At 39.1% G+C, this 24,404-nt stretch overlaps 1 protein-coding gene across 1 annotated transcript; it reads right to left on the reverse strand.

Annotated features, from left to right (window-relative positions):
* Window positions 1–461: 461 nt before the first annotated feature.
* Window positions 462–23,182, reverse strand: RND3 (Rho family GTPase 3). The gene is made up of 5 exons (XM_036745200.1): window positions 22,749–23,182; window positions 22,182–22,269; window positions 7,793–7,902; window positions 4,793–4,927; window positions 462–2,472 (listed from the first exon to the last, which is right to left on the reverse strand). Exons 1-5 carry the CDS (start codon window positions 22,896–22,898, stop codon window positions 2,221–2,223), a joined length of 735 nt encoding a protein of 244 aa, XP_036601095.1. The 5' UTR covers window positions 22,899–23,182; the 3' UTR covers window positions 462–2,220.
* Between the last annotated feature and the right edge of the window lie 1,222 nt (window positions 23,183–24,404).

A 24,404-nucleotide genomic window follows, 5' to 3' on the forward strand; every position in this document is an offset into this window, starting at 1 on the left:
GCTAGTTAGGGGGAAAAGCCTGTGACTATGAAATGAAGCCTAACTGGCCCTATCTGATAAATGTACCTTTGCCCTAAGGTTAAGTCATTTCCTTTCTGAACTGAGAAAGCATGTAGCTTTCAAATTGTTACCAACCATCCCCAGGGTTAAGTAACTTGTGGTTTACTTTTTTCTTTGAGCAAGACATTTAATGCCTCAGTTGTGCTTTAAGGTCACCATATAGCTACATTATGTATTTTTTAAGGAAAAAAAAACCTAACTCTTACTGCTGCCAAGAAAATCCCAAAGCACAGGAGGTCAGGAAATGAAGTTAGGCTAGAGCTTGTGTTATGTATATAAGTATTGTATGTATGTACACACCCATATATACATGTATTTCTAGTCATTTAGGTATACACACACAAGTGGGTCTAAATATTTGTTAAGTAGTATAAAAATGACACCACGAAATTAAGCTAAAACATGGTTACTTTTTTATTTAAAGAAAAAATGATATCTTAATAAATACTGCAGGAACATTAACCAAACAAACATACAAAGTGACTTCAACATTTAAAAAATGTAATGAATGTTCTGTCTTATAACAGTTATAACTTATTTTCTTTGTACAATATTTAAATACAGAAAGCACTTGCCAGCTATTTTTGTAATACTGCCCAAAGCATAATGTTGCATCAATCAAAGCATATTATGTGGGTAAAACATCTGTATTTTGTGGGAAATGACTGGAATGGTATTTTCTTGCAGAGACAAAACAAAGTGCTTGTAAGACATAGAACCAAGTGTTGTAATTACCTTAATCTCCTATCCTGCCACATTTTAATGGGAACACAGCTTTAACACTTCAAAAATGAAGTATCATCATTGGAAAGAATGCTTGTTTTCAACAAGCGCCAATAACGAACAGGTCAAGTCTATCCTTCTTCTTTGCAAGAAGCTCTAAGAGGAACTGGTCAGAAAACATCTGCAAACTGTTTAAGAGGCTGATTTATTTTCACCTGACATAGAGGGACTTGGCTGAATCTGGCTACCTCCGGTTCAGCGCTCACTCTCTAGATATGTACATGCTTTGTCCTGGAGGATTGATGCTATATCCAGTTTCCACTTGGGAGCCCTTAAAGCTCTACTGTACTTCTGGCTCCTTCTCCTATGAATGCTATTGGAAGAAAATGAAATAAGGACTAGTCAAAGGTCATCAAGTACGGCCATTTTGGAGATTATCCATGAACCAATTCAACAACCAGCCACGTTGTCTTGAAGTTGTACTCATTCAAATTCAGAGAACTTTGCTTATAATCTGTGCTTTTCTGCTATCATTTCTTCACGCCATATATAATCTGGTTAAAACTACCTAAGATTTCTTTTCCCCCATGGATCCTTCCATAACCACAACTCACAGAAGTTTTTATGTAACTTTGCAGTTTCATCTATGATGGCACAACCCTACAATATATTTTCTAAACAGGGCACAAAAAGAAAACTCAGTGTATTACCACTTTTCAAATAACAATCACACATTGATGAACAGAAACATAAGACTGAATAATAACTGGCAGACTCTTTCTACTTGCTCTATTCCACCTCTTGTTGTGCTAGTCTGCAGGCCTTGAAAAACTGCAAAAGGCTTTCTTCACGACTATCTTGTTCAGCTATCTCAGGAAGGCAACATTTCAAAGCCTCATACAGCGTTTCCTCTCGATACCCCATGGGTCTTGATATAATTTCCATTTTAATGATGAGCTGGTAGGAAATTAGATCACATCCTCTGGAAAACTAAACTCTAAGGTCACAGTGCCAGTTCCCCAGTGAGGAGGGTGTATTAATATTTTTAAAAGGAGATTAAAACATTTAAAAATTAAATCAATGCAGATAGCCATGAATAGATTGTTAAGAAAAAAAAGCAAGCACCAGACAGGGTGTGATTTTTCTTCTTGGAGGTACTCATTCCCCTCCTCATCTATTTCTAGAACAATTGAACCTCTCCTTTTTTTTTTTTTTGGCATATCTTCCAAGTCACATTTTCAAGCTCTTCAAAGTCTTCTCTTCGCATCACTTGGTCTACATGCTGAACCCTTAAGTACAGTATCCCACAAAAGATGAAGAATATCCTTTAAAATGGTCGCTGAGCCTCCATCATATATCACTTTGGCTGCGCACTCCATTCGATCTTCACCTTTTCTCATTAGATTTTCTTGTCCTCATTACAGAAATCCAACACATTCACATTACAGTGCAACTCTTTGCTTTGTCCTTTCGTAAGTCTGTAGCAACTGTGGATAGTTCTGGTCTGCCAGGCATATGTGAAATCCGCTTTGTTGCCCTTTGTGATTTGTTTCGCTTAACATTTTTATTTGTCTTATTTACACATGCCAAGGTAGCAACGTGGAAAATGTCTCTTACGCTGTTTTCTGACTGTAAGGCTGAGCATTCGATATAAGTAGCTGCTCCAATTTGTTTGGCCATGTTTGCACCCTGGGAAGAAAAAAGAGGACATTTCAGTCAACAGCATGACTTTTGGGAAAAGCCATGGTATCTTTTCTGCTGCCTACAAAAAATAGCAAAATCACAAACATTTTATAGTGTATTTAAATAATTTTTGTCAAATAACCTAGGGAGAAGAATCATTCTAATTGGAACTAACCTTCTTTGCAGCTATTAAGAATATTTGCAACCAAGACTTCAGCCAATCATCAGGAACAGTATTCAGAGACCTTTCTCATTTCCAATTAATCAAACAATATTTACCGAGTGCTGTGCTAGGGCAGTGAGCCATCAATGAATTAAGGTAACTAAAACCAAGCTCTCAAGTGCTTGGTCTAAGGTGATTCAAAGAGGCAAGGGCACTACTAAGGAAGTGATTCACCATCATTATCAACAGCAAGAGCAAATAGTTATTGAACTAGTGGCAAGTCTCCCAGGTCACAGCAAAACAGAGTGAGACACATTGCCTCACTGCCAGGACAATCCTAAGGAAAAACTTGTGATCTGAATCACTCAAGTTCCTGATGAAATTTTCCTTTTGACTTTGGAAATTGAGACCTGCTCCCTATTCTAAGACCAAAGGTATATTTTGTCCACTTCCCCTGGATTAATAGGCTGTTAGAACTAGCAAGAACTTTAAAAATCATGTAGTCCAATCTCCCAACTATATGGTCGAAAGGAAAGACAAACAAAGCAGTTAAGTAAATTGTCAAAGATCATCCAAGGTTATAGTTATTAGCAGAGCCAGGATTCAGACTAAGACTCGACTTGGCCTTTCTACCACATCATAACACCTCATTCTGACCATTTGCTTTATTGGGATAGAACGAGAGCAATAAAATGGGGGAGAAAGATGCCAACCAGAGTGGGAGGTAAAACTGATGTTAATTTTTTTAATGGCAAAAACACAATGTGGAAGAATATACTACTATGGAGACTTCACGTATGTCTCCTTCACCTAAAGGTAGGCAACCCTACCAATGTGTACAGATGGCAAACATATAGACATGGCCAGGACAGCTTATTCAAAGATTTCCAGCTTTACTAATCTGAAACACAATCTGCTTCCATGAAAATAAAGACTAAGTGGAACAGAGTGATTCTAGTGTTGAATGCTAAGTAAAGTTCAAGATGCTTCAAAATAAAATCTTTTTAGTGCCTGAGTTTCCCAAAGAAACAACTGTTACAACAGCTTCTCCTAGCTCACTCTCTGGGAGAATGCTTATGGAAATTATGATCCTCTAAAACAGGCTTTTATGGGGTGCTCTAGTTTAATAGCAAAGGCCTTTTTAGTAGTTTATTATGCCACTGACTATAAAGCAAGATTAACTCTCTTAAAGGGTATTATTGAGTCTGAAGGGATGCTATCTTAAATCCACAGATCTCACACAGTGAGAATTGCAGATGTACTTCATGGGGGAAGAATACAGGTGTCTATTTATGTATGCAGTGATGCAATATCAGATAGCAAACTGAATGAAGTGGCATGCCATCTTTGAATTCTTTCTGCATCTGCCCTATGGTGTGTATAGTTACACGTACCTGAATAATGAGATGCATGTTTAAAAGGTTAACTTGAATCACTTAGGAATTCATTGCAAAAGGACCCTGGTCTTTTAATGAGTTCATGCTTTGTTTGTTTTTTTTAATACAATGGGGGAAAAATCTTTCCTTTAAGACTATGATTTAACTAAGCAGTGCTAGAACTAACTAGAACATAGGTCTCCCTTTGGAGGAAATAGGCATCTAGGTAGTAAAGTGGATAGAGCATTATGTTTGAAATCAAAAAGATCCGAGTTCAAATCCTGCCTCAGACATTCCCTAGCTGTGTAACCCTGGACAAATCTCTTAAAAAAAAAAAAAAACCTCTCAGCCTTCATTTCCTCATCTATAAAATGTGGCCTTGATACTCAATGGCTTCTAATATCCCTTTCAGCACTAAAGCTGTGATCCTTTGGTTCTACTAAGACTAGCATTTAAATCTACTCAAGGTCAAAAGACAAAAAGATAAACAAGGTTTAATACGAGGTCAAATTTGAACTCAGGTCTTCATGATTCCAGGCCCGGAACTCTATCCACTATGCCATTTAGCTGCCTCTGCGTCTTAATATACTTAATATACTTGAGTGCATATAACAGAGGTACTTCAGGACATAGCATTTCTTCTAAACTTTGGATTGGAGGGTTTATTTTGATTGGAGGTGGTGCCTGTCAATGGGAAGCATCTCCTAGTAGTTCCACATTCACATAGGGGGATACACAGTTCTTTATTTTTAACCAACATTCACAATCAAAAGGACAGTATACGTACCTGATCATAAGATACTGGTGTTTGTCTGTGATTTGAAAGTTCTACTAATGTACTAACATCTGTGCGAAGATCAGACTTGCAGCCAACCAGCAGCATCTTGGTGTTTGGACAGAACTCCTGGATTTCACCTTTCCACTGTAAAAGAGATGGGTGGAACATTAGGACTGTGCTGGCATACTTAGAGCATACAAATGAGTCTCTCTTTTGCTTGCGGTTAGAAAAATGTTTTGTTTGGGATAAGGAAATGAATTTGTCTTAGGTTTCTAGATGTACCACTTTAAACTTTATGAAATTAGGGCTGGGAAGGACCTCAGAGGCCATAACATATGGTCCATACCCCTCATTTACAGAGGAAGATCAAGCTATTTGTCTAACATTACAAGGGTAGGAATTGGCAGGGCCAAGATGGGAATTCAGATCCTCAGATTTCAAATTGTTTGTTTTTGAAAGTGGATGTAATTACATTACAAAATGCTAACGCATATTATTACCTATTCTCCCTCCCCATGATTCATTATCCGCTCACACTGTGGGAGTTATATTGTTAGGATTTGTCAGACATTAAACAATTTTTAAATTATCAAATTACAGATAGATATAGCAGGAATTAAGAGTACTTACAGATGCCTAAATTTCCAAATATTTTAAACCAGTACCTCCTAGATCATAAGCTAATTTTTAGGAGTTGATTCAAGCATTGTAGAATCAACTAGGTCATAGAATTAAATCTCTCACCTCTGACATCTGTCTTGGTGGCTCAGAGGCTATTAAGATAGTCCCAAGCTTGTGGGACCAACTAATTACTCATTCTTAGTCCATGCCTTATAGTGAGGCCTCAGTGAACAAGTTCACTTAAGAATGAAACTCTGTTAGTGTGGTGGGAAGAACACTGAATAAGAAATCAATAAGCCTGGTTTTTAAGTTTCAACCCCGACTTTCTGTGAGACCCAGGACAAATGAACGTCTCTGGACATTCTGTAAAATGGGAATCTTAGTTTCTGGTTTTTAAGGCTCCCTTCAGCTCTTTACAAATTTAGGGCTCTTTTTCAAATTTAATTAATATAATTTAATCTATGAATTTAGGACTCCTACTTTTGGCAGCACTTCAAGGATATGATTTCATCCACATGGATACCTTGTTAACCGAGGCAAACTGCAACCCTTTCACATCTTAGCAGATGGTTTTCATGAGTTCCTTGGCCAAAAAAATTAACCGCCAACCTTCTGGTGATAAGCCTCTTAGAACTTAGCCTGGTCCCCAGGTGACAGAGCTACAGTTCATCTTATAGGCCATACTATACTTTCAAGCCTGAGAGGATAGGTCAAAGCTGGCATCCGGCTTGTAAAGCCTTCCGGAACCCGGGGTCACCTCCACACCACAGTGAGGTACTGCAGTAGTGACAAGATTAGTCACTCTTTAAAAAAAAACACTTCATAAATCATGCAGTTCAAAGCTGCCTGCATTGGCAGTTGCTTGGCAAAAAATACCTCATTGCTTAGTTTGTTTGTCTTGGCCAAGCCAAAAGTAAACAGGGACTACCCCCAGGGATAAAGTCCTAATGTCTGCAAGGTTTATCTTCTCAGTCCCAGGTCTCTTCCTTTTTGCATTCTTTTCCCCATTCAGTGGCAGCCCCTCCCTACCACTTCAGATACTCAGTGCCTTCCATTCTTCTGCCACCTCTTCCCTAACAACAGGAAAAGTTGCGGATAGAATAATGTATGCGTGCAGACTGGTTACACTTGAACTGAACTTCATTCACATATTTTTTGTTTGCTTTAATCTCTAACTGAAAGAGGCCTCTCCTCTTATTATTTCTAATTGTAGGAAGTTTTTCCAATAGCTAGTATAGTGCCTGGCACATAGTAGGTGCTTAATAAATACTTGTTGAATAAATGCTAAAGGAACTTCTGGTATCAGACAAAACAGGGATTGGAAGATTGTGTGTGAGTGAGAGGTTCTAAATTAGGTGGAGGACCTACTTGGTTGCCTCTGAAGATAATTAAGTCTTTTCAGGTTAACTAAAGGAGAGAGAAGGCTTGGCTATGCTTTCTACACTCAGATATTTCCCCACAAGAGGACCGCTGAGAAGAATGGGCTGTTCTGGCTGAGGCTGCTAGAAATCTCTTCCCCACCTATAAAAGGTAACTTTATTCCTTCATTACCAGCTTCTTCTGGGATTGGGAGTCTGATAATTTAACAGGCTCCCAACTGGACCCGTAACCTGGGCTCATTTTACCCAACCTCTTCACTAAGGCTTCCAAATTCATAGTATCTTAAGATCACAGAACTGGAATTCTCTTTACATGTTTGAAAAGACAGGCACCCCCCTCTCCCAAATTAAGTCCTTGCCCAACATCATGCACATAATATATGTGAAAAAAGTGGATTTGTACTCAGGTACCCTGACTCCAAATCCAGCATTTTTTTCATTGTACCAAACTACTTACAACATTATTGATGGTTTGGGGTACATGACATTTTATCCATTTTTAGACTAGAATTTACCTCATATTGTCTCTTCTATTATCTTTTCCTTGGGTTATGAATTGTCTGATAAAGTGTTGTGTCAGATTTTGTCAATAAAAGTTTTCCGGAAAGTACTATGATGCCTGAATGTGGTCAACTTATAGACTTGAAAACTAAGGAGAAAATAGCAAATATATACAACCAACATACAACCAACAAGAATTCTTATTTTTACTTGTATCTCTTTCTGCCAAAGTTTTTTTTAAAAGCTTCTAAAAATGTATGCTATTTCATGATCCTATGAAAAAGTTTTCTAAAGTAGTGAGATTATCTACATTTGTAATACTAGTACATGGCAAGTCTCCTTTAAAGAAAGTTAATGGTAATGGTGTGGCCAGTAGAGTATTCTCTATAAAACCTAGTTACCAAATCTAAGTCAGGATATTAACCTGTGTTAGTACTAACTGTTCAGTCAGACTTCTATTAATAGGTCATATGGCACTGAAATGTGCTCAAATTTTTCAAATACTTGCCTTTTTTAGGACACTGTCAAGAGTCTCTGGTCTACTGATGTCAAAACAGATCAATACAGCATCTGAATCAGGATAGGAAAGGGGCCGGACGTTGTCATAATAAGGAGATCCTATAAGACAAATGAAGATGTTTTAATTTAGAGCTTAAGACATCTCTTCAGAGACATACATTTGCTTTGCCCATGTAAGGTAAATCCCTTGAGTGTCCAATCATATTTGCTTCTACCCAACATCAATTTCCTAAATTAGAATTAATACTGGCTCCCACATCCGCATCCTATTTAAAATGAATGTGTCACACACACACACACACACACACACACACACACACACACACACACTGTATCACTAGCCAATTTTTAAAATTTTAAAGCAGAGGCTCCTAGTTATATATGTAATCCTTTAAAATACTAAAAAAATAATAGACTAAGAACTAGAAAGACTGAGGTAACCTAGTCCAAGCTCCCCACTCTGCCTCCTGATTTTCCATTGAGAAACTGACTCCCAAATACTTTCTCATGGTCATACAGGCAGTAGTAAAATGGCAGCATCAGGATTTGACATTAAGTTCTCTGATTCCAAATCCATAGCTCTTTCCAGAAGTCAAGGGGGGTGGGGACAAGAGCTCTGTATTAAAAGTTTATGTTAAAAAAGACAGGTGCCTGAAATAATAGCTCAAGTTTATATATCTTTTTGTAGTTTGCAAAGTATTTGACATGCATCGTCTTGCTGTTTGATCCTTACAACAACTGTGTGATGTAAGCACGCTTATTATTCCCATTTTATGGATTTGGAAACTAAGGACAAAAGCCGGTTTTAGATCCTGGTCTTCTGAATGCCAAGTCTAGTTATCTTTTTACTATACATCTACTATACCACAGTGCTTTCCCCTGTGCCTCTAAAAGAGGCTAATATTAAAAATGTGGCACAAGTTTTAGATGACCTGGCTTCTTTACTGCCCCTAGTGGATGGGAGGTATGATAGAAGCTTCTGTGAGGGAAAAGCCAATAGAGAATGGATGGAGATCCTTTTCTAGGACCCAAAGGGAAAGGGGACGCAGAGGTTAAAGAGCATTTAAGTATATAAGTAAGTTCATTTGTGGGTAAGTGTAGGGGGAAAACCCTTAGTTTAGCCTTTAAAGGTATGTATATTATCTGAAAAAACCAAAAAACAAATTTCATGATGGATAGGACCAATGGTCTCTCTGTGTCACCCAGCATTCTGTCTCAGACAGCAGTATCATAGGCTGATTGAGATAAGTGATGTGATACCGTCATACTGTATTAGAAACACCAGAAAAATGCTACACTCTGAATTAACAACTTATTATTGTGACCACTAGAACACTCATACTCCTCAAAAGCCATTTTTTATATTCTTAAAGAACCCAAAGAATTTTAATTTCTATAGAGTCAACATTACAAATTGTTTTCAATGCAAAATTAAATATGACACATCTCTAATTTGTTACTTATCAGTTTTGACTTGCAGATGATTTAGAAGCACGTGTATCTTAAATCATGGCACTGACTTTGAAAATGCAATGTTAGCATATAGGAATCTGACTGCACCATACCATGTAGGAAGAAAATTCAAAGCTCAAATGTTATGGCTTTTAAAGACACAAAGCTTCTCAAGTTGTAATGTTTCAAGGCAAGCTATACTTTTGACATTACTCTTTAAGCACGGAACAACCAATCTGCCCCTGATGAATCAAAAGCTAAGTAAGTCAAGGTCAAGAGAAAATAAAAATGAGGTGACTTATTGTTTTTGCAATCTTTAGAAATACCAATTTAAAAAATAAATTTCCAAGTAAACTTGATTCTACTTAATAATCAAGGGTTGATTCTACTTAACAGTTGTCATTAAAGTTGAAAGTTTATACATTCTCATATCATACCAAACTTGCGAAGTGGATAGTACAAAGTTTTTTTTGGGCGTGGGGAAGACAGGGCAATTGGGGTTAAGTGATGTGACCAAGGTCACACAGCTAGTACGTGCGTCAAGTGTCTGAGGCCATATTTGAATTCAGGTCCTCCTGACTCCAGGGCCGGTGCTCTACTCACTGCACCACCTAGCTGCCCCAATAGTACAAATATTCTTACCCCCATTTTACAGAAAAGGGCAACTAAGGCAACAAAAGTGATAAACCAGAGGCAGGGTTTGAACCCAGGTCTCCCCTGGGGCATCATACTGCCAACTTGAAAATTATTAAGGGCCTCTGCTATCTGAAGACTTTCTGTATATAAATTGGCTGAATTGAGGGGTCACATGGAAAGATTCAGCTATTCCATTTGTTTTACTGAGATAATGCAGGGCCAACTGTGCGTCTGCGAAGAAAGGAAAAGGAATGTGCCAAAGATAAAAGAACAAAAGTGTGAACAGCGAAGGGGGATCAAGCCAACAGCTTGCACCGTCTACAGTTGCTTCACTCTCTGGTCAGGAATGAGCGACCTGATGTAGCAGGGGTGGACAGCTGGGAGATGCTTTGTCTTTGCCCCCACCTACCACACATGAAAATAATCTCCTGAAGGTCAGCAGGGGGAGAGGCCTACTCCAAAGGGCTCCTTTACATAATACATCTAAGAATGAGACCACCTCTCAAACTAGGTGTTAGTCATATACTTATTGAGATCATGATTGGGAATAATAATTAGTATAACAGTGTAATGATGCAGTAATTTAGAAAGTTTTAAGTAGGGATCTAAAGGGTCCTGGCTGGGCCCATGATATTAAGCCCCGAAAGCTTGTGGCATTCCTATCCATTTCCTCATTTAGACTTTCAGGCTCAAATTTTCTCTAAATTGTTGTGCTTTTCCTATTTCTGGGTTTAAGAGCTAATTTTTACAATACTCCCATTATAATTATTTGCTAACTGCTCTGCAATAAGATTTCAAATTTTGTAGCAGAAATGTAAATTTTCAAAATCAGTATCAGTATGTCCTTCCTCCTTAACACATAATCCTTTCTCTTAAGACATTCCCCAAAGTCAAAAGGCTCACAAAATTCTTAGAGACCTTCCCTACCCAGACAATTTCTGTAATTCCTCTTTTAAAATCTACTGGATTCTCTTTCTTGAACCTGTCTATCATTAAAAAAGAAAAAGCCAGTCACCTCTCTAGGAAGATTTAGCTTTAGCTCTGACCGCAAAGGACAGGATCTCTGTGCATTCTTTCTAACTCAAAAACTCTGGGCTATTAAAACTATTGCAACCCTACCTTTTCCTTACCCTCTTCCCCCCCCCCAAAAAAATTCTTCAGTAGACAGCAAACCCTACTTTAGCATTAAGTCAGTGTTATGCGAGAAAGAGCAGTAGATCTGGAGTCAGAAAAGAGCTGTGACTTTAGGAAAGTCCCATTTCTTTCTTCAGCCTCAATTCCTCATGTGTAATATGAAGGTGTTGCCAGCTCTATATCTATGATATTGTGAGTAATGCTATTCTGGCAAATGGCCTTATCCTTTTCTGTGTTTAAAGCATCTCTCTCTCTCCAAACCTGCTATCTAAGAACTAGAAAATTTGAGTTCTCTTGTGTGACATTTTTTTACAGGTTCCCTGCTCATACTTAGAGTTATATTCAAATAGGAAATCTTTTTTGTTAGTGTTGGTAAACCCCCAGAGAGCTTTGAAGATTTAGGCTTTGGCCTAGCCCTCTCTCCACAAACAGAAATCTTGAAGGGTTACCTGGTTTGTTAGGTAGGTTTTGCATATACCTTTAAGGTTTTTTTTTTTAAATAAACACTAATTAAGTGTCTATTATACACCAGGCACTGTGCTAAGCACTTTTAAAATTATAATATCATTTGATCTTCTGAACAACTCTGTGAGGTAGGTGCTATTATTAGCACCTACAGATACAGATAACAGATAAGGAAACAGAGGCAGACAGAGGTTAAGTGACTTGCCTGGGATCCTATGTCTAGTATCTGGAGTGGGATTTGAACTCAGGTCTTCCTCTACTATCTACCTCACCTACCTGCTTTTAAGTTATAATAAGAACCTGCATTTACTTTAGCACATTCAGGTTGACAAAGTACTTGATATGCATTTATCTCATTTGAGCCTCACAATGACCTCGTGGGCGAAGTGCTAAAGTTATTATTATCCCTGATAATATGCATGTGTGAAATGCGTATGTTCACATGACAACCTGTTAAGTGTCTTTGGTAGAATCTGAATCCAGACTGTAATAGTGTTCCAGGTAAACAAAGAACTTTGGTCAGGGAAGCAGAGTGTGCCTCATCCAAAGGGATTCTAGGTGAAATTATGATGTAACACTATTTTCTTGTGCTAAGAAAACATGCCTTTTTCTCAGTAAAAAATAGCACAAATTCTAGAACGCCTTCACTGCTGCTTCTATATTTCTTCATGTTAACAGATGTATATGCGGGATATAGCCATGCCTAATAACAGCGGTTAGAGGTAAGGAAGTCTAGCAGTTCAAGGAAACCCCCAAAATCCAATTAGCTAACTAAGCTCCCTTGGAAATCCCGCGGCAGTTTCATCTTGTGTTCTGAGTTTTCATCATTTTTAAGGTCAGTCTTCGAATTTCCCTTGAAAGTTGATGCTGTTATAGAAAGGAAGCAAAAGAACTGTGAGATTGCATGCTTTAATCACCAAACACTTGTTAGATAACTCACAGTGCAAAGAAAAACTAAGAATTCCAGAAATTCTTTTGTGAAGTGAGTACTAACATCTGGAGGAGAGAACCTTACCAAACTAGGTATCAGAAGATAACTGTTGCAAGAGCTGCCCTTCAGTAGGGAAGGAGGGGGAAAACCTCACCAACAATGTGAAATCCCTTATTAGGGGTGGGCACGGGGACAGAGAGTGATTTTGGTAAATTTTAATGTTGCCTTTTAAAAGCATCTAGAATAAATTTAGAGCAAAAGACAGCAGCAGAGAGCTAAAAAATCCACCATGACTCATGAGTTCTGTTTCCTAAACACTTGAAGCAGAAATAAAGTCCATTTTTATCATCTCAAGGGTCTGTCTTGGGCTACAAAAGTCTTGTGAGGTTCTATTTGCCCCTTTTCTATTACTTGCTTTCATGTCAATGAAAAGGCTCAGCTTTTTCATCCTATCATTTCTCTTAGAGTGACATATTGAATTTTTAATTAAATCTCATCCCTATAACGCTTTCATTTTAACTTATAAGAGTCTTTGAAAGAGAATCTTCCCCTCCCTCCCCCAGGGAAATTCAAATACTAAATGGTTAAGTAAATTCTCAAAATGAATAAATATTAAAAATAATAATAAACTGAAGAAATTTGCCTGGGTGTGATAGGCATATTAGTGGTATTTTTTTTCTTTCATGGGTCAACTGAGTTACAAAACTTGGAACTTGGAACTTGGCACATATAAGTGGCAAAGCCGAAAAGGCCTTTTGAAAGTTCTTGTCTGCCCATCTTTGTCTTCAAGATCATTAATTCTGGGCGAGAGCAAAATTTCCAACCCAAGAATAGTCACAAAGTGCCTCACCCTGAAACTAATTCTTCAGACACATACCTGTCTGCTTAAGTCACAGCTTCTCAAAGATAGAACAGACCATATATGTACATAATTAAATGTATATATACACAGATTCCAGCCCAAAAGGGAGCCTGTGTGGATCCACTTACATACCAGTTACAAACACTTTGAAACTTTAAAAAAGGTTGTTACTGAATGCTCTTTTAATTCAGTATTTCTTTTATAATATGGGTCTTAAAGTAGGTGGTTTTCTAACTACTTTAAAGAATTTAAAGTAAGAAACCTAAAAGTAGGACACTGGCATATTTCAGTTTGGGGTAACTAACAAGAAAGCATTTGCATTAGATTGTACTGAATAACAGCTAACATGTGTGCCTGTGATTTGACCTGTTACAAGATACCGTTTCATCATGCCATCACTAATCTAGATGAAAGCTTCAAATTATCAAGAATCTTAAGAATGTGCATTAAGTCTACCCAGATCTTTTGGATCTGGCTCAATAAAAGATTCTGTTCAATTCCTCCCCTGCCCTCTTCCCTCAGCCCCACCAAGTTGGTCTATACTTTTGAAAAAGTGCCAAGAAGGAAAGAAAGCAAATATGCAATACCATTAAAGCTTTTTCAATAAAGCATTTTTGTTCGTTTTTCCCCATAAAACTAGATTGATGGAAATTATGTGCAGATTTCTTTTGAAAGGATTTTGGAGGCTAGTATAGCACCATAAAATGGGCTGAACACATTTCTAGAGAATGCAAAAGATGTGTTCTTATAGAATTTTGTAGGTTTATTCAAAGCACAAAATTTATGAACTCAATCCAATTTGGCTAATGAAATACCTAACAAAATTGTCATTTAGATATGGGATGAAACTGTATCATCATAACAGGAATAAGAAAAACTCATCATGTTAATGAGGAACCAGCCTTGGACTTCTCTATTCAGTATAATTTTTAGCAGATCACTTTGAAGTCTAGTTTGAGAAGTGAATGGATTTCAAGAACCTGGCTGTCTACCCCCAGGGCCTTTTGAGAATTTATAGTCAAGCCCAACTTCCCCACACTGTCTAAGTAATATGTTCATCTCATTGAACAGAGCACCTTGAGGACATTTAAGAACCATCTCAATAGAATTGGTTGTTCTACAGGGACTGTGAATACAGTTACCAATAAGTGGTAGCAACAGAGGCATCTGAAGGGCATTACAAACTGGCTTTGGGATAACTGTATCATTTTTACATACACCATGAAACATCCATGAACTAATCTGGGTAGCTATTGGTCCTTGGTGTCACATCTACATGCAAAGTAACTGGATTAATGAGCAAACATCTGGTTAATTTAAGTAGAATCAATATGGCCAATCTGGATACCTTATTTGAGCATGCAACTGCTACAAATAGATAGGAAAGGATGCAGTTCTAAGTGGGGTTAAAAATGAATCTGAAAAAAAAAATCTGTCTCTAGAGACAGGTGCAGTCTGGCAAGTGTAATTGAACTTTCCTGGCCAACCAATAGTTTCAATGGGAAAACCCTCTTATGTGGTCTGATGCATCTGTTAGCAGATCTAATTGGGAAGCCAAGTGCTATCAATCTGTAGAAACTCATCAAGATAGAGATCTGTCCTGTTTCAACCTACCTCACTTATGGGGCCAGGTAAAGTAAACCTAAGCCCTTGGGTAAAGTTTGATCTTGTGCTTGAGGCTTCACATACCATTACCTACCTTTGTACATATCTAGTTCTTTCCCAGGCTTGTGCCTTTAATTTTACACCTAGTATTTAATGCAATAAATTCTCATACTTCTTTGCCACTACCAGAAACATGCTTTCCCTTTCATATTCCCACTGCCAGAAAACTAACCTTGCTCTCAAGATTATTTTATTTTAGTGAGAATAATGCCTGATTTTGAAGATGTCCAGGGGGAGAACTCTAAAGTCTTTAACACATTTATCTGCCCATTAACAAACAGTGCTGTGGATGCTGGGCCTGGAGGGTCAGGAAGACCTTTGTTTAAACTGCCTCAGACATTTACTAGCTGTATGACCCTGGTCAAGTCCCTTAACACTGCCTCATCTGTAAAATGAGCTGGAGAAAGGAAATGACAAACCTCTCTAATATCTTTCCCAAGAAAATTCCAAATGGGGTCACAAAGTCAGACATTACTAAACAAACAAACAACAATAGAGGGGAGAGAAGGTTCTGAAATAATTGTGCTGTGTTAGGATAAACACTGGACTGAGAGCTTGAAGGCCTTGGTTCCAGTCCCTTGTGACTTTGAATAAGTTATCCTTTCTATAACTTTAGTTTCTTTGTCTGTAGAATGGGGGAGGGGGGACCCCTTCCAACTTTTATTTATGTATTATTACAAATGCAATGCAAAAATATTATTTTAAATATAGTATTTTGTTTTTCATATGATTGGAAAAACTTAAGATATTATACTGTGATAACAATGACATACAGCAGGATGACTGACATGCTTTATGTTGCTCCTGAAGATAGCTTATCCCATATATCTCAAATAAAACATTCTTACATATTGGTGCGCTTCTAGGAGGTTTTTATGGGGAGAAAAAGGATATAGAAGTTTCCCTGCATCTGAAAACCAGGAACTTGGGTTCAAATCCTGACTCTGCTATTTATTATTTACAGTAACACTGGATAAGTCTCTGGCTCTCACTCTCCTTATTTGAAGGGTCTGTGAGGATTCCTCCAGTTTAAAATCCTATCAACCTACCAAGTCAAATCCTACCTGTTCTTAAGAACTAGTTCAATCCCTTTTCCTCATAAAATGTTACTACACTCAGATCCAAAGTGATCCTTCTCGACTCTGAACTTGGCACATTCATTGTCTTTATCATTCACATAGCAATTAATCTAATAGTGTCTGCCTCAAACATTCCTTACATATATTAGTTAACTTTTCATTCACTTATGAAAGGGACTGCAACTTGTACTTTCATATTTCCCACAATGCTTCATGAGAGCCCTGCACATAATATCTGCTCAATAAATATTGGTTGATTTGGTAATCACTGCTACATTTTTGTCCAGATGTTCCACACATTGTGCATATATGTTCAAATCACAGTAAAGTTAATTTGTTTTGAAGCCTCTAAGGCTTTTCTGGATTTAATTATATGCTAATCCCCAGCACTGCTGTAACATTTCTGGCCCTGTTGAGAAATATTTCATTAGCCTGCTTGTCACAAAGTCCATACTTCAAATCCGATGCATAAACTACAAATAGTGGCTGTAAACTAACAGGCATATATTTTTTGAAGAATATTTTCCTTAAATAAAATGGGCAAAATAAACTTAATTGCCTAATTGGCTCATGTGTAGACTTTTAAAGAATGTTTTTTAAAATGCTAATAATTTTCAGAAAATATGCAGTAATGATTAGCTTATGCATCCATAGGCTAAACAAAGCTTGTGTGACATGAATATTTTGAAGGATTTCCAAAAGATAATGCCCTGGAGGTCCCCTAGTAGTCACACATAATTTTCATTTAAAATTATCTTCCTTAACCAAAATGTGAATTACTTTTTGTTAGGTTAAAAACTGTTATTAAGTACTACAGAAAATAACTTGTAATTAATATATAATATTATTGGCACAAGTTGCTCAGAAATAGTTACCTGATGATCTTCTAATGACTATTTTATATCAGTGAGCATTTAGAACATGCCATGAATCAGCTCACTGTAGCAAATGTGAAACCTTTAGAAGGATTGGAAAATGTATGCCAAACTCTTGTCTAACTTGACTCCACAAAAAAGAATAATAAACAACTTATACATTAGTAATAGTTACAAAGCACTGTTCTGTACAGTGCCAACTGGATCCTTAAAACAACCCTGTGCGAGGCTTAACAATCCCATTTTATAGGAGAGAAAAGAGGATATTGGAGGATGTGATTTGCCCAAAGTTACCCAGCTAAGTGACAGGGCCAAGCCACAGAGTAAAATTTAATGGGATTTCTGGTTCCAAATCCAATGCTTTCCCTGCTTTACAAAGCAGATTCATATTTAAAGCACAAACCCATGCCTTTAGAAATTTAATTGAATTCAGAAATTATTTAGGTTGTGGATCAACTATTAATTAGGTGGCTCTCTCTACCACCAAGTGAAAAAGAAATATTGTACAATAAAAACCTGAGTACCATGAGTTTCAAGAGCTCCTGCTAAAATGCTTTGTTTGTTTCCATGGAGCCATGGGTCAGTCGGTCTTTTGAGTAGGTTCTGTTCATCTGTTGGATGTGCTCTTTAAGGATACTAGACACTGACTGGTAAAGGTAAATTCCCTCTTGTGGTAAATTCAATTAGAAAACAATTTTCTTCTTACCAATGGAAATGGATCCACTGGACAGCCCTGACTAAAAGAAAAATGCAAATTGGGATAGGACTGCTTTTTTCAGGGCTCACAAATAAAAATGGAATTATTGTAAGTTCAATACTCAATGTGAAATCCATTATATTTAATAAACCTCAAAGCAGTGGGTGTTTTACTCCCTTCTTCCTGATAGGGTCAGACCTAATGACTCTTATATTCTGACAAAAAATAATCTAAACACCCTACATTTCCACTTTCTTTTCTTCCTCATTTCAGATTCTCTCCCCTTTTTCCAAATAGTATTTATGCATGGCTGGAGGGGGTTGGGGGAGAAGGAGAGTAGTTGAGTGGTATACAGAGATAATTTAAAAGCTTTAAAATAACCAAACCTAACTTTTAGGTATTCATAGACCTAGCTTGCTTTTTTTTTAATTGACAACAGTTGGTAATAAGCAAATATAATCCAGAGGCACCAAAGATGTGCAATTATTTTTATAACCTGAAACAAACAAATGTTCTTGGTGGGTAAGAAAATGTCAAACACTTGTCACAAAATAATCCTGTTCAAACATTTGTTGTGAAAAGCTTGAAAGGAAATACAAAATACTAAAGTTACTTCATATGACTGCTTGCTGATGCAATGATTACAGGTTGAGTGCAATGACCCATAGTAGTGTTCATTCTACCTATGAATGACAAACTTGCTTTGTGGGATGGCCTATTCTAAAGAATTGCACCACAGCTTGGTGACTTCATGTCATTAAATAACTTTTTGCTTGTATGCTACACTTTAGTTTTGAATAATCTCATTTTCTCCTTGTGAATATTTTTTTTCTGTAGATCTAAATTCCACCTAAAATTTCATTACTAACTCCTAAAGCGGTGTTTTCTTCATCTCAGTTGATAAGGAAGCTAAACACACAGGAGCTTTGTGCTTCATTGAATAAAAATACAGATCTCATTCCAGGTGATTATCTTTAATTTAATGAAAGGCAATGTTTATAAAGTTGCCAACCTAATGTAGTTTCTTTGTGCACTGATTATTCAGCTTCAGAGTAGCAATAAACACCAGGGAAATCTAATCTACTTAGTGACTCTATGCATAAATATGAACATTCATAAAATTTGCATGTTTGTCAAAAGTCTAAAATGTGGAAATTCTCACATCTAAATTTTATTAGTCTTCACATGTGAAGTAATATAAAGACTGACAACAAAATTATTTGTCTTCACTGCACCCTGGAAATAAATACACTTTTTTCATTCTTTCTCTTTGGAACTAGAAAAGCAAAACCCCCTTCCATTCTACAATAGATCCAAAAGAAACAACAGTGACAGTTTCTGGGGAATAAGATAGACCCTGCTTAGATTGACAGTTGCCTTTAAATACACCCCTTTCCCTCTTCTAAAAAGCCAAGCTAGATGCATTCTCAAGAATCCCAGAGTCTGATTCAATGCACACTGCTGACTTTTAAGGCTAGAACTTCCATCTAAAAGTTGAAGCCAAGCAATTGTCCCAGGGAAGAGGGAGACCTGGCCAACATGTGTGCCTTGCAAACTACCTTCCACTGGTTTCTTAGTCTTTGTCTTATTCTTTATTAGTTTTATATATATTTATATATTGTCCTTGGTGACCTTGGAACAAAGGAGGAGGGGAGCATCGTAATGGGTACTACTCAAATCAGTTTGCCCAGGATAAAGCATTGGACCTGAAATGAAAACACCTAGGTACCAGGAATTTGAGTCCTGACTCCTCTTCCCTGGGCATGTCTCCTATTAAAATGATGAGGTTGGAGATGACCTGTTATAATAGTACTTGGGCACTTTATTTAGTGGTGTAAGTAGGAAGAGAAAAGCAAACAAATAAAAATACTTTTTTTTGGTCAAGCTCCATGAGATCTTGAAAAATGGTCTTGCTAGTGTAACTTTAGAGTAAGGAATCTTGGTTCAAATCCTATTTCTGACTCAAAAGCTGTATGACTATGAAGAAGGTACTTAACTACTTTAAGTCTCAATTTCTTTCTCTGTAAAATAAAGATTTTATTTGTAGTGCCTATCTGGTAAGATTACTGTCAGGATCAAATTAGATAATATATATTCTCAAAATACTGTGTCAGTTATTATTATAATTATGACCATTAGATCCCTTCTTTTCCAACACTAAAACCCAATGAATGTAACCTCTAAAGGCCTTTCTAACACTAGCATTCTATGGGGGCTAGAAGTGAAGGTGTCTATGAAGGCTAATTATCATTCATCACACTGGTTTTCCTACACACTAGGCATAGCAAAGTTCATAGGAATAAGAACATTTCATCAGTATAGGTGACTTTCTGTAAGGAACCGCCCTCTACCAATGCAGGTAGGCACCTTTTCTGCAACTTGCAGTCTTAAGTGAGCTGCACAGAGTTCAAAGAAGTTAAGGATGTATCTGAAGCAGGTCCTAAACCCCAGCCTTTGGCTCTATCCACTATTTCTGATTTTCATGGGGTCATAAGACCTTGTAGGAACCTCAGAAGACAAGAACGGAACTTCTGGGTTAAATGCCAGAAAGGGAATTGAGAGAGGATATTAAATATGATAAAAAGAAAAACACCCCTCTCTTAATGACCTGAAAACCCCTACTTCTCTTGCTGCTTTCTCACTATCTAAGAAGAGAGTAGAATCCCCAGGGAGAAAGAAGGCAGTGTGGTCTCAGCCCCTCCCTCCCTCTGTGGGCCCCCTCAGCACATGGTGAGGCGTTGTGAAGGGCCTGCCTCTCCAAGTGGAAAATGAAAAGCTGCCCATCTGGGCTGGGATTGATTGTAGCAAAAGCAGAGTCTGGCACGGACTGCAGCTGAGAGAGGCTTTTAGGGAAAGGGGACTAGACTTTGCCTCCTCTCCCCCACTGTGCATGCGCGGGCTTTATCACTGCTGGAAGCCTCTGCTGGCCCCTTTCTCTGTCCCTTTCTTGCCCTCAATATTCTGGTTCACACTGAGGATCAGGGCTGACCACACTGACAGAGAAGGTCTACAGCTAGACCGCTGCCAGCAGAAAGAAGCAGTCTCCTCCGCCTACTCCTCAGGGCGGCACCGACAAATATCCCTCAAGGCAGATCCGACATGCCCGCACTAGCCTGCTAGTTAAGTCTTCACTTCTGCTTCCCACCCAGCCCGATCCTCGTGGCGGCTCAGTTTCATTCCCGACCTCCCAGATCCCCATTTCGTTCAATTTCTTCCTGCTCCCGGGCCTCCACCCCCGCTTGCTCCCATCTCAAAGCGTCCGCAGCTTTCTTTTAAACCCCAAGTCCAACCTCAGACTCGCGGTAACACTCAGGAGGGTGGCAGGAAACAGCGCTCAGGTCTCAGGCTATGCCGCCTCCAGATCGCCAATCACCCACCGCTGTCCCCCCACTAAGAATCCATTAGACACCTCCCCCTAATATCCAAGTCCTTTCCACCCTTTTGCTTCTCCTCATTCAAAACCTTGGATATTTACCCTCCCCACTTTAAAAGACATGACAAGGGGGTGGGGGGAGAAGGCAGCTGCCCAGTTCTGAAATTATCCCCCTTAAAAAGAATCGCCCCAATAATCCAAACAGAACCTAAAGATAACACACACAGCCCTGGCAGGGATTATTGTATCAGTATATATCATCTCCGAGTCCAGAGTTCCGAGGGACTGGAGGGGGCCTCAAGCCCTACACCTTATTCCAGGTTGCAAAGCAGCCCCTAAAAGGAGGGGAACCCTCCAGCTCGGAGTTTTCTCTCTCCCTCCCCCCACTACTCGGTTCCCGGCACCTCGCTGTTGTACAACCGCCTGCACATACTTTCCTGTCATCGTCACGAATACCAGAGATTGCCTGCGCTCATGTTACTTTCTGGTAGGTTAGGATTCCGCACGTAACCGCGCCTATTTGGGGATTTTCCTCCTCCCACAACCACCACCACCTTCGCTCTCACCCTCCTAGAAAGCTACCAAGTTGCATAGAAAAGGTGTTCCCAGGTTCGTAACTGGGAACAGAGTGGGAACTAACTGCTGTTTGTCACTCTAGGTTCAATGATGACTCCCCCCACACCCCCAATACCGGTCTTTGGGTGTGTGGGGGAAGGGGACCTTAGCGGAATCACCCCCGGCTGGATCACCAAGCCTTAGGATTAGAGACCTTAGCCCATTTCTATGCGCAGGTCCGAGAGTGCCTTGGCTACGGCATGGATAGTTAAAAGCCTACAATCATTTCTTTCCAATTTCTCTTTTCTGCGCTCGGTCTTAGATCTCGGTTCTTCCTCCCCTCCCCCCCCCCCACCCTTATCTTCCTCCCCACAAAGAAATAAAAGGCATTTGTTGCTGAATTGAATTCATCTCGACCGGAACGCGGGGATTACTCCGGGAGGAAAAACTTAAAGGAAGCACTGTGGCTTGCGGGGGATGGTGGGGGTGGTGGTGGTGGCGAGGGGAATGCCAGAGGGCGCGCTGACCTCAGGGGTCCATGGCACTCGCCCAGCTTCTGCCTAGGGTACAGAAGTTGCCCAATCTCAAACCCAGCGCCCCAATCCCTGAGTGAAAGAAACAAGCCCCGGTCTGAACACAGGTTTCTTTGCTTACCCGAAGTGTCCCACAGGCTCAGCTCTATCCTTTGTGTGTCAATTTCAAAACTGGCCGTGTAATTTTCAAATACTGTGGGGACGTAATTCTGAAGGAACACACGGAGAATAAAGGAAAGAAACAGGGAAACAGACCAAGAAAGGAAAAAACAAACAAACAGGGTTATCGTAAAAGGTATGGACCAACAAAATCTCCCTCCCCCTTAAAAAAAAAAGGAACCAAATCTCTCCCTCACATCACCTCCCCCCCACCAAAATCCTAAGACTGACCCTCCTCTTCTCCCCCCCCCCCCATCAAAATCACTCTGATCTCACACCAGCCTAACCCTAACATCTCTCCAGATGAAAGACAAGTTTTAACGGCAAGGAGATTAATCGGCAGGCTTCTTCCAGTCCCAGTGCGTTCTTCCCAACTCCTTTCCCCTTTCAAGGGATCTTACAAGGAAAGGTGAAGGAGAGGGGAGACTAAGGAGGTTAGGACATTAAAGCAATCAAATAAAAAAAAAACCCACGGGTCTCTAGCGGCTCTGAATTCCTCCCAGAGAGTGGCAAGCAAAGCTGGACGTACCTCTGGAAAGCAGTCCTTAGCAAACACATGAAGCAGCGCCGTTTTCCCACACTGGCTGTCTCCAACTACCACTATTTTGCATTTTACGTTCTGATTAGGATCCATCATAGATTTACTGTTTAATTTCTGACTGGCTCTTCTCTCCTTCATTGATCTTGCCTTATTTTCTCTTGAAAAAGAAATCTTCTTTTAAGAGAAAAATGTACAGAAATCTTTGTAAAAAAAAAATTTAAATTATAAATTAAGAGGGTAGCCAGAACCCCTGAAGCGCACAGGCGTTGTGGAATGGAAGGTTACTCTCCTTGAAACAAGTTTTATATCCTAGATTCCAAACCTAGCTTCCCCAGTGCAATTCCGATCAGAATGCTTTGTTTCACGCTTTCTGCTTGGCTTTATATGCCGCGTCTTCCAATCCTGTTCTTTCTCAATGAGAGAAAGAAACTGATCCGCCTCCTCCCCTTTTATGGAGCCTGGGAGAGTGCGAAGTCCCCTTCCCTGTTGAAAAACTGTATGCAGTGCGCCCTCTACGGGAACTGCTTAGAATCCATTTCAAGGCCAGACCCCCGAGGTTTGAGAAAAATCCTTTGTAGTGTATTATTCCAGTATAATGCCGACTGTCTACGAATTGCAGCAAGTGCATGCCTCCCGGAACAAACAAGTGGGAAATAGAATCCCTGGATACTGGGTAACTTCCTGAGTAGGTGTCACCACGAATTTCCTCTTTGTTAATAGAAGCTAACCTACAAAATAGCCGATCACTTTTATTTTTTAGAGAAGTGGTAATAAAGAGAACCACCCCCCTCAGCTGTTAGTGTTAAAGCAACTAATCCTAAAGCCTTCGAATGGAACACTTTGCTCTCAAAAACTTCTCGAAGAGGCACACATACATATACATGATAGATATGAGATAGGTGCATGTTGTATATGATACATACACATATGTTGTAGTTGTTCAGTCCTGTCAGACTCTGAATGACCCCATGTTCTTTGTCCACGGCATTTTCTTGGCAAAGATACTGGAGTGGTTTGCCATTTCCATCTCTAATGTGTTCCTATTTTACAGATGAGCAACTGAGGCAAATAGGGTTAAGTGACTTGCCCAAGGTCACACAGCTAGTAAGTGTCTGAGGCCACATTTGAACTCAGATCTTCCTGACTTCTGTACCACCTAGGTGCCCCATACATATGTGTATCTATTATATAGATTTGTGTGAATACATATACGTGTATATATAAATATGTGTGTATATACATGTGTGAATATATATATATATATATTTGGTGGAGCAAAGCATGAAGTGAATTTTAACATGCTCTTTTACAAACGTTAGTATAGGCTGAGAAGGGATTGTAAAGGAAGTGGTTCAATCTCTTGAATAGGCATGAAGTGGTTGTGTAAGCTTCTTTGTAGAGGACAAATGCTCATAAGTGAAATGTCCCCAGGGTGAAGAAGAATCCTGTTGCCATACAGGAGACAACCCCATAGAGTTTCAGCCTGTGGAGTGAAGCACCAAAAATGAGGAGTTCCACTCTAGGGTAAGGAGATGGGAAAGCTCCCTGTCACCCCTTGATAAAGGTTGACTGTAGGCAGCACCTGTGGTCTCCTAGCTCTTTGTCCTCATGTTTGCTACTGGGCACTCTAGCCAGACAGGGCTA

This window comes from Trichosurus vulpecula, chromosome 2, assembly GCF_011100635.1.
Source record: "Trichosurus vulpecula isolate mTriVul1 chromosome 2, mTriVul1.pri, whole genome shotgun sequence".
Taxonomy (NCBI): Eukaryota; Metazoa; Chordata; class Mammalia; order Diprotodontia; family Phalangeridae; genus Trichosurus; species Trichosurus vulpecula.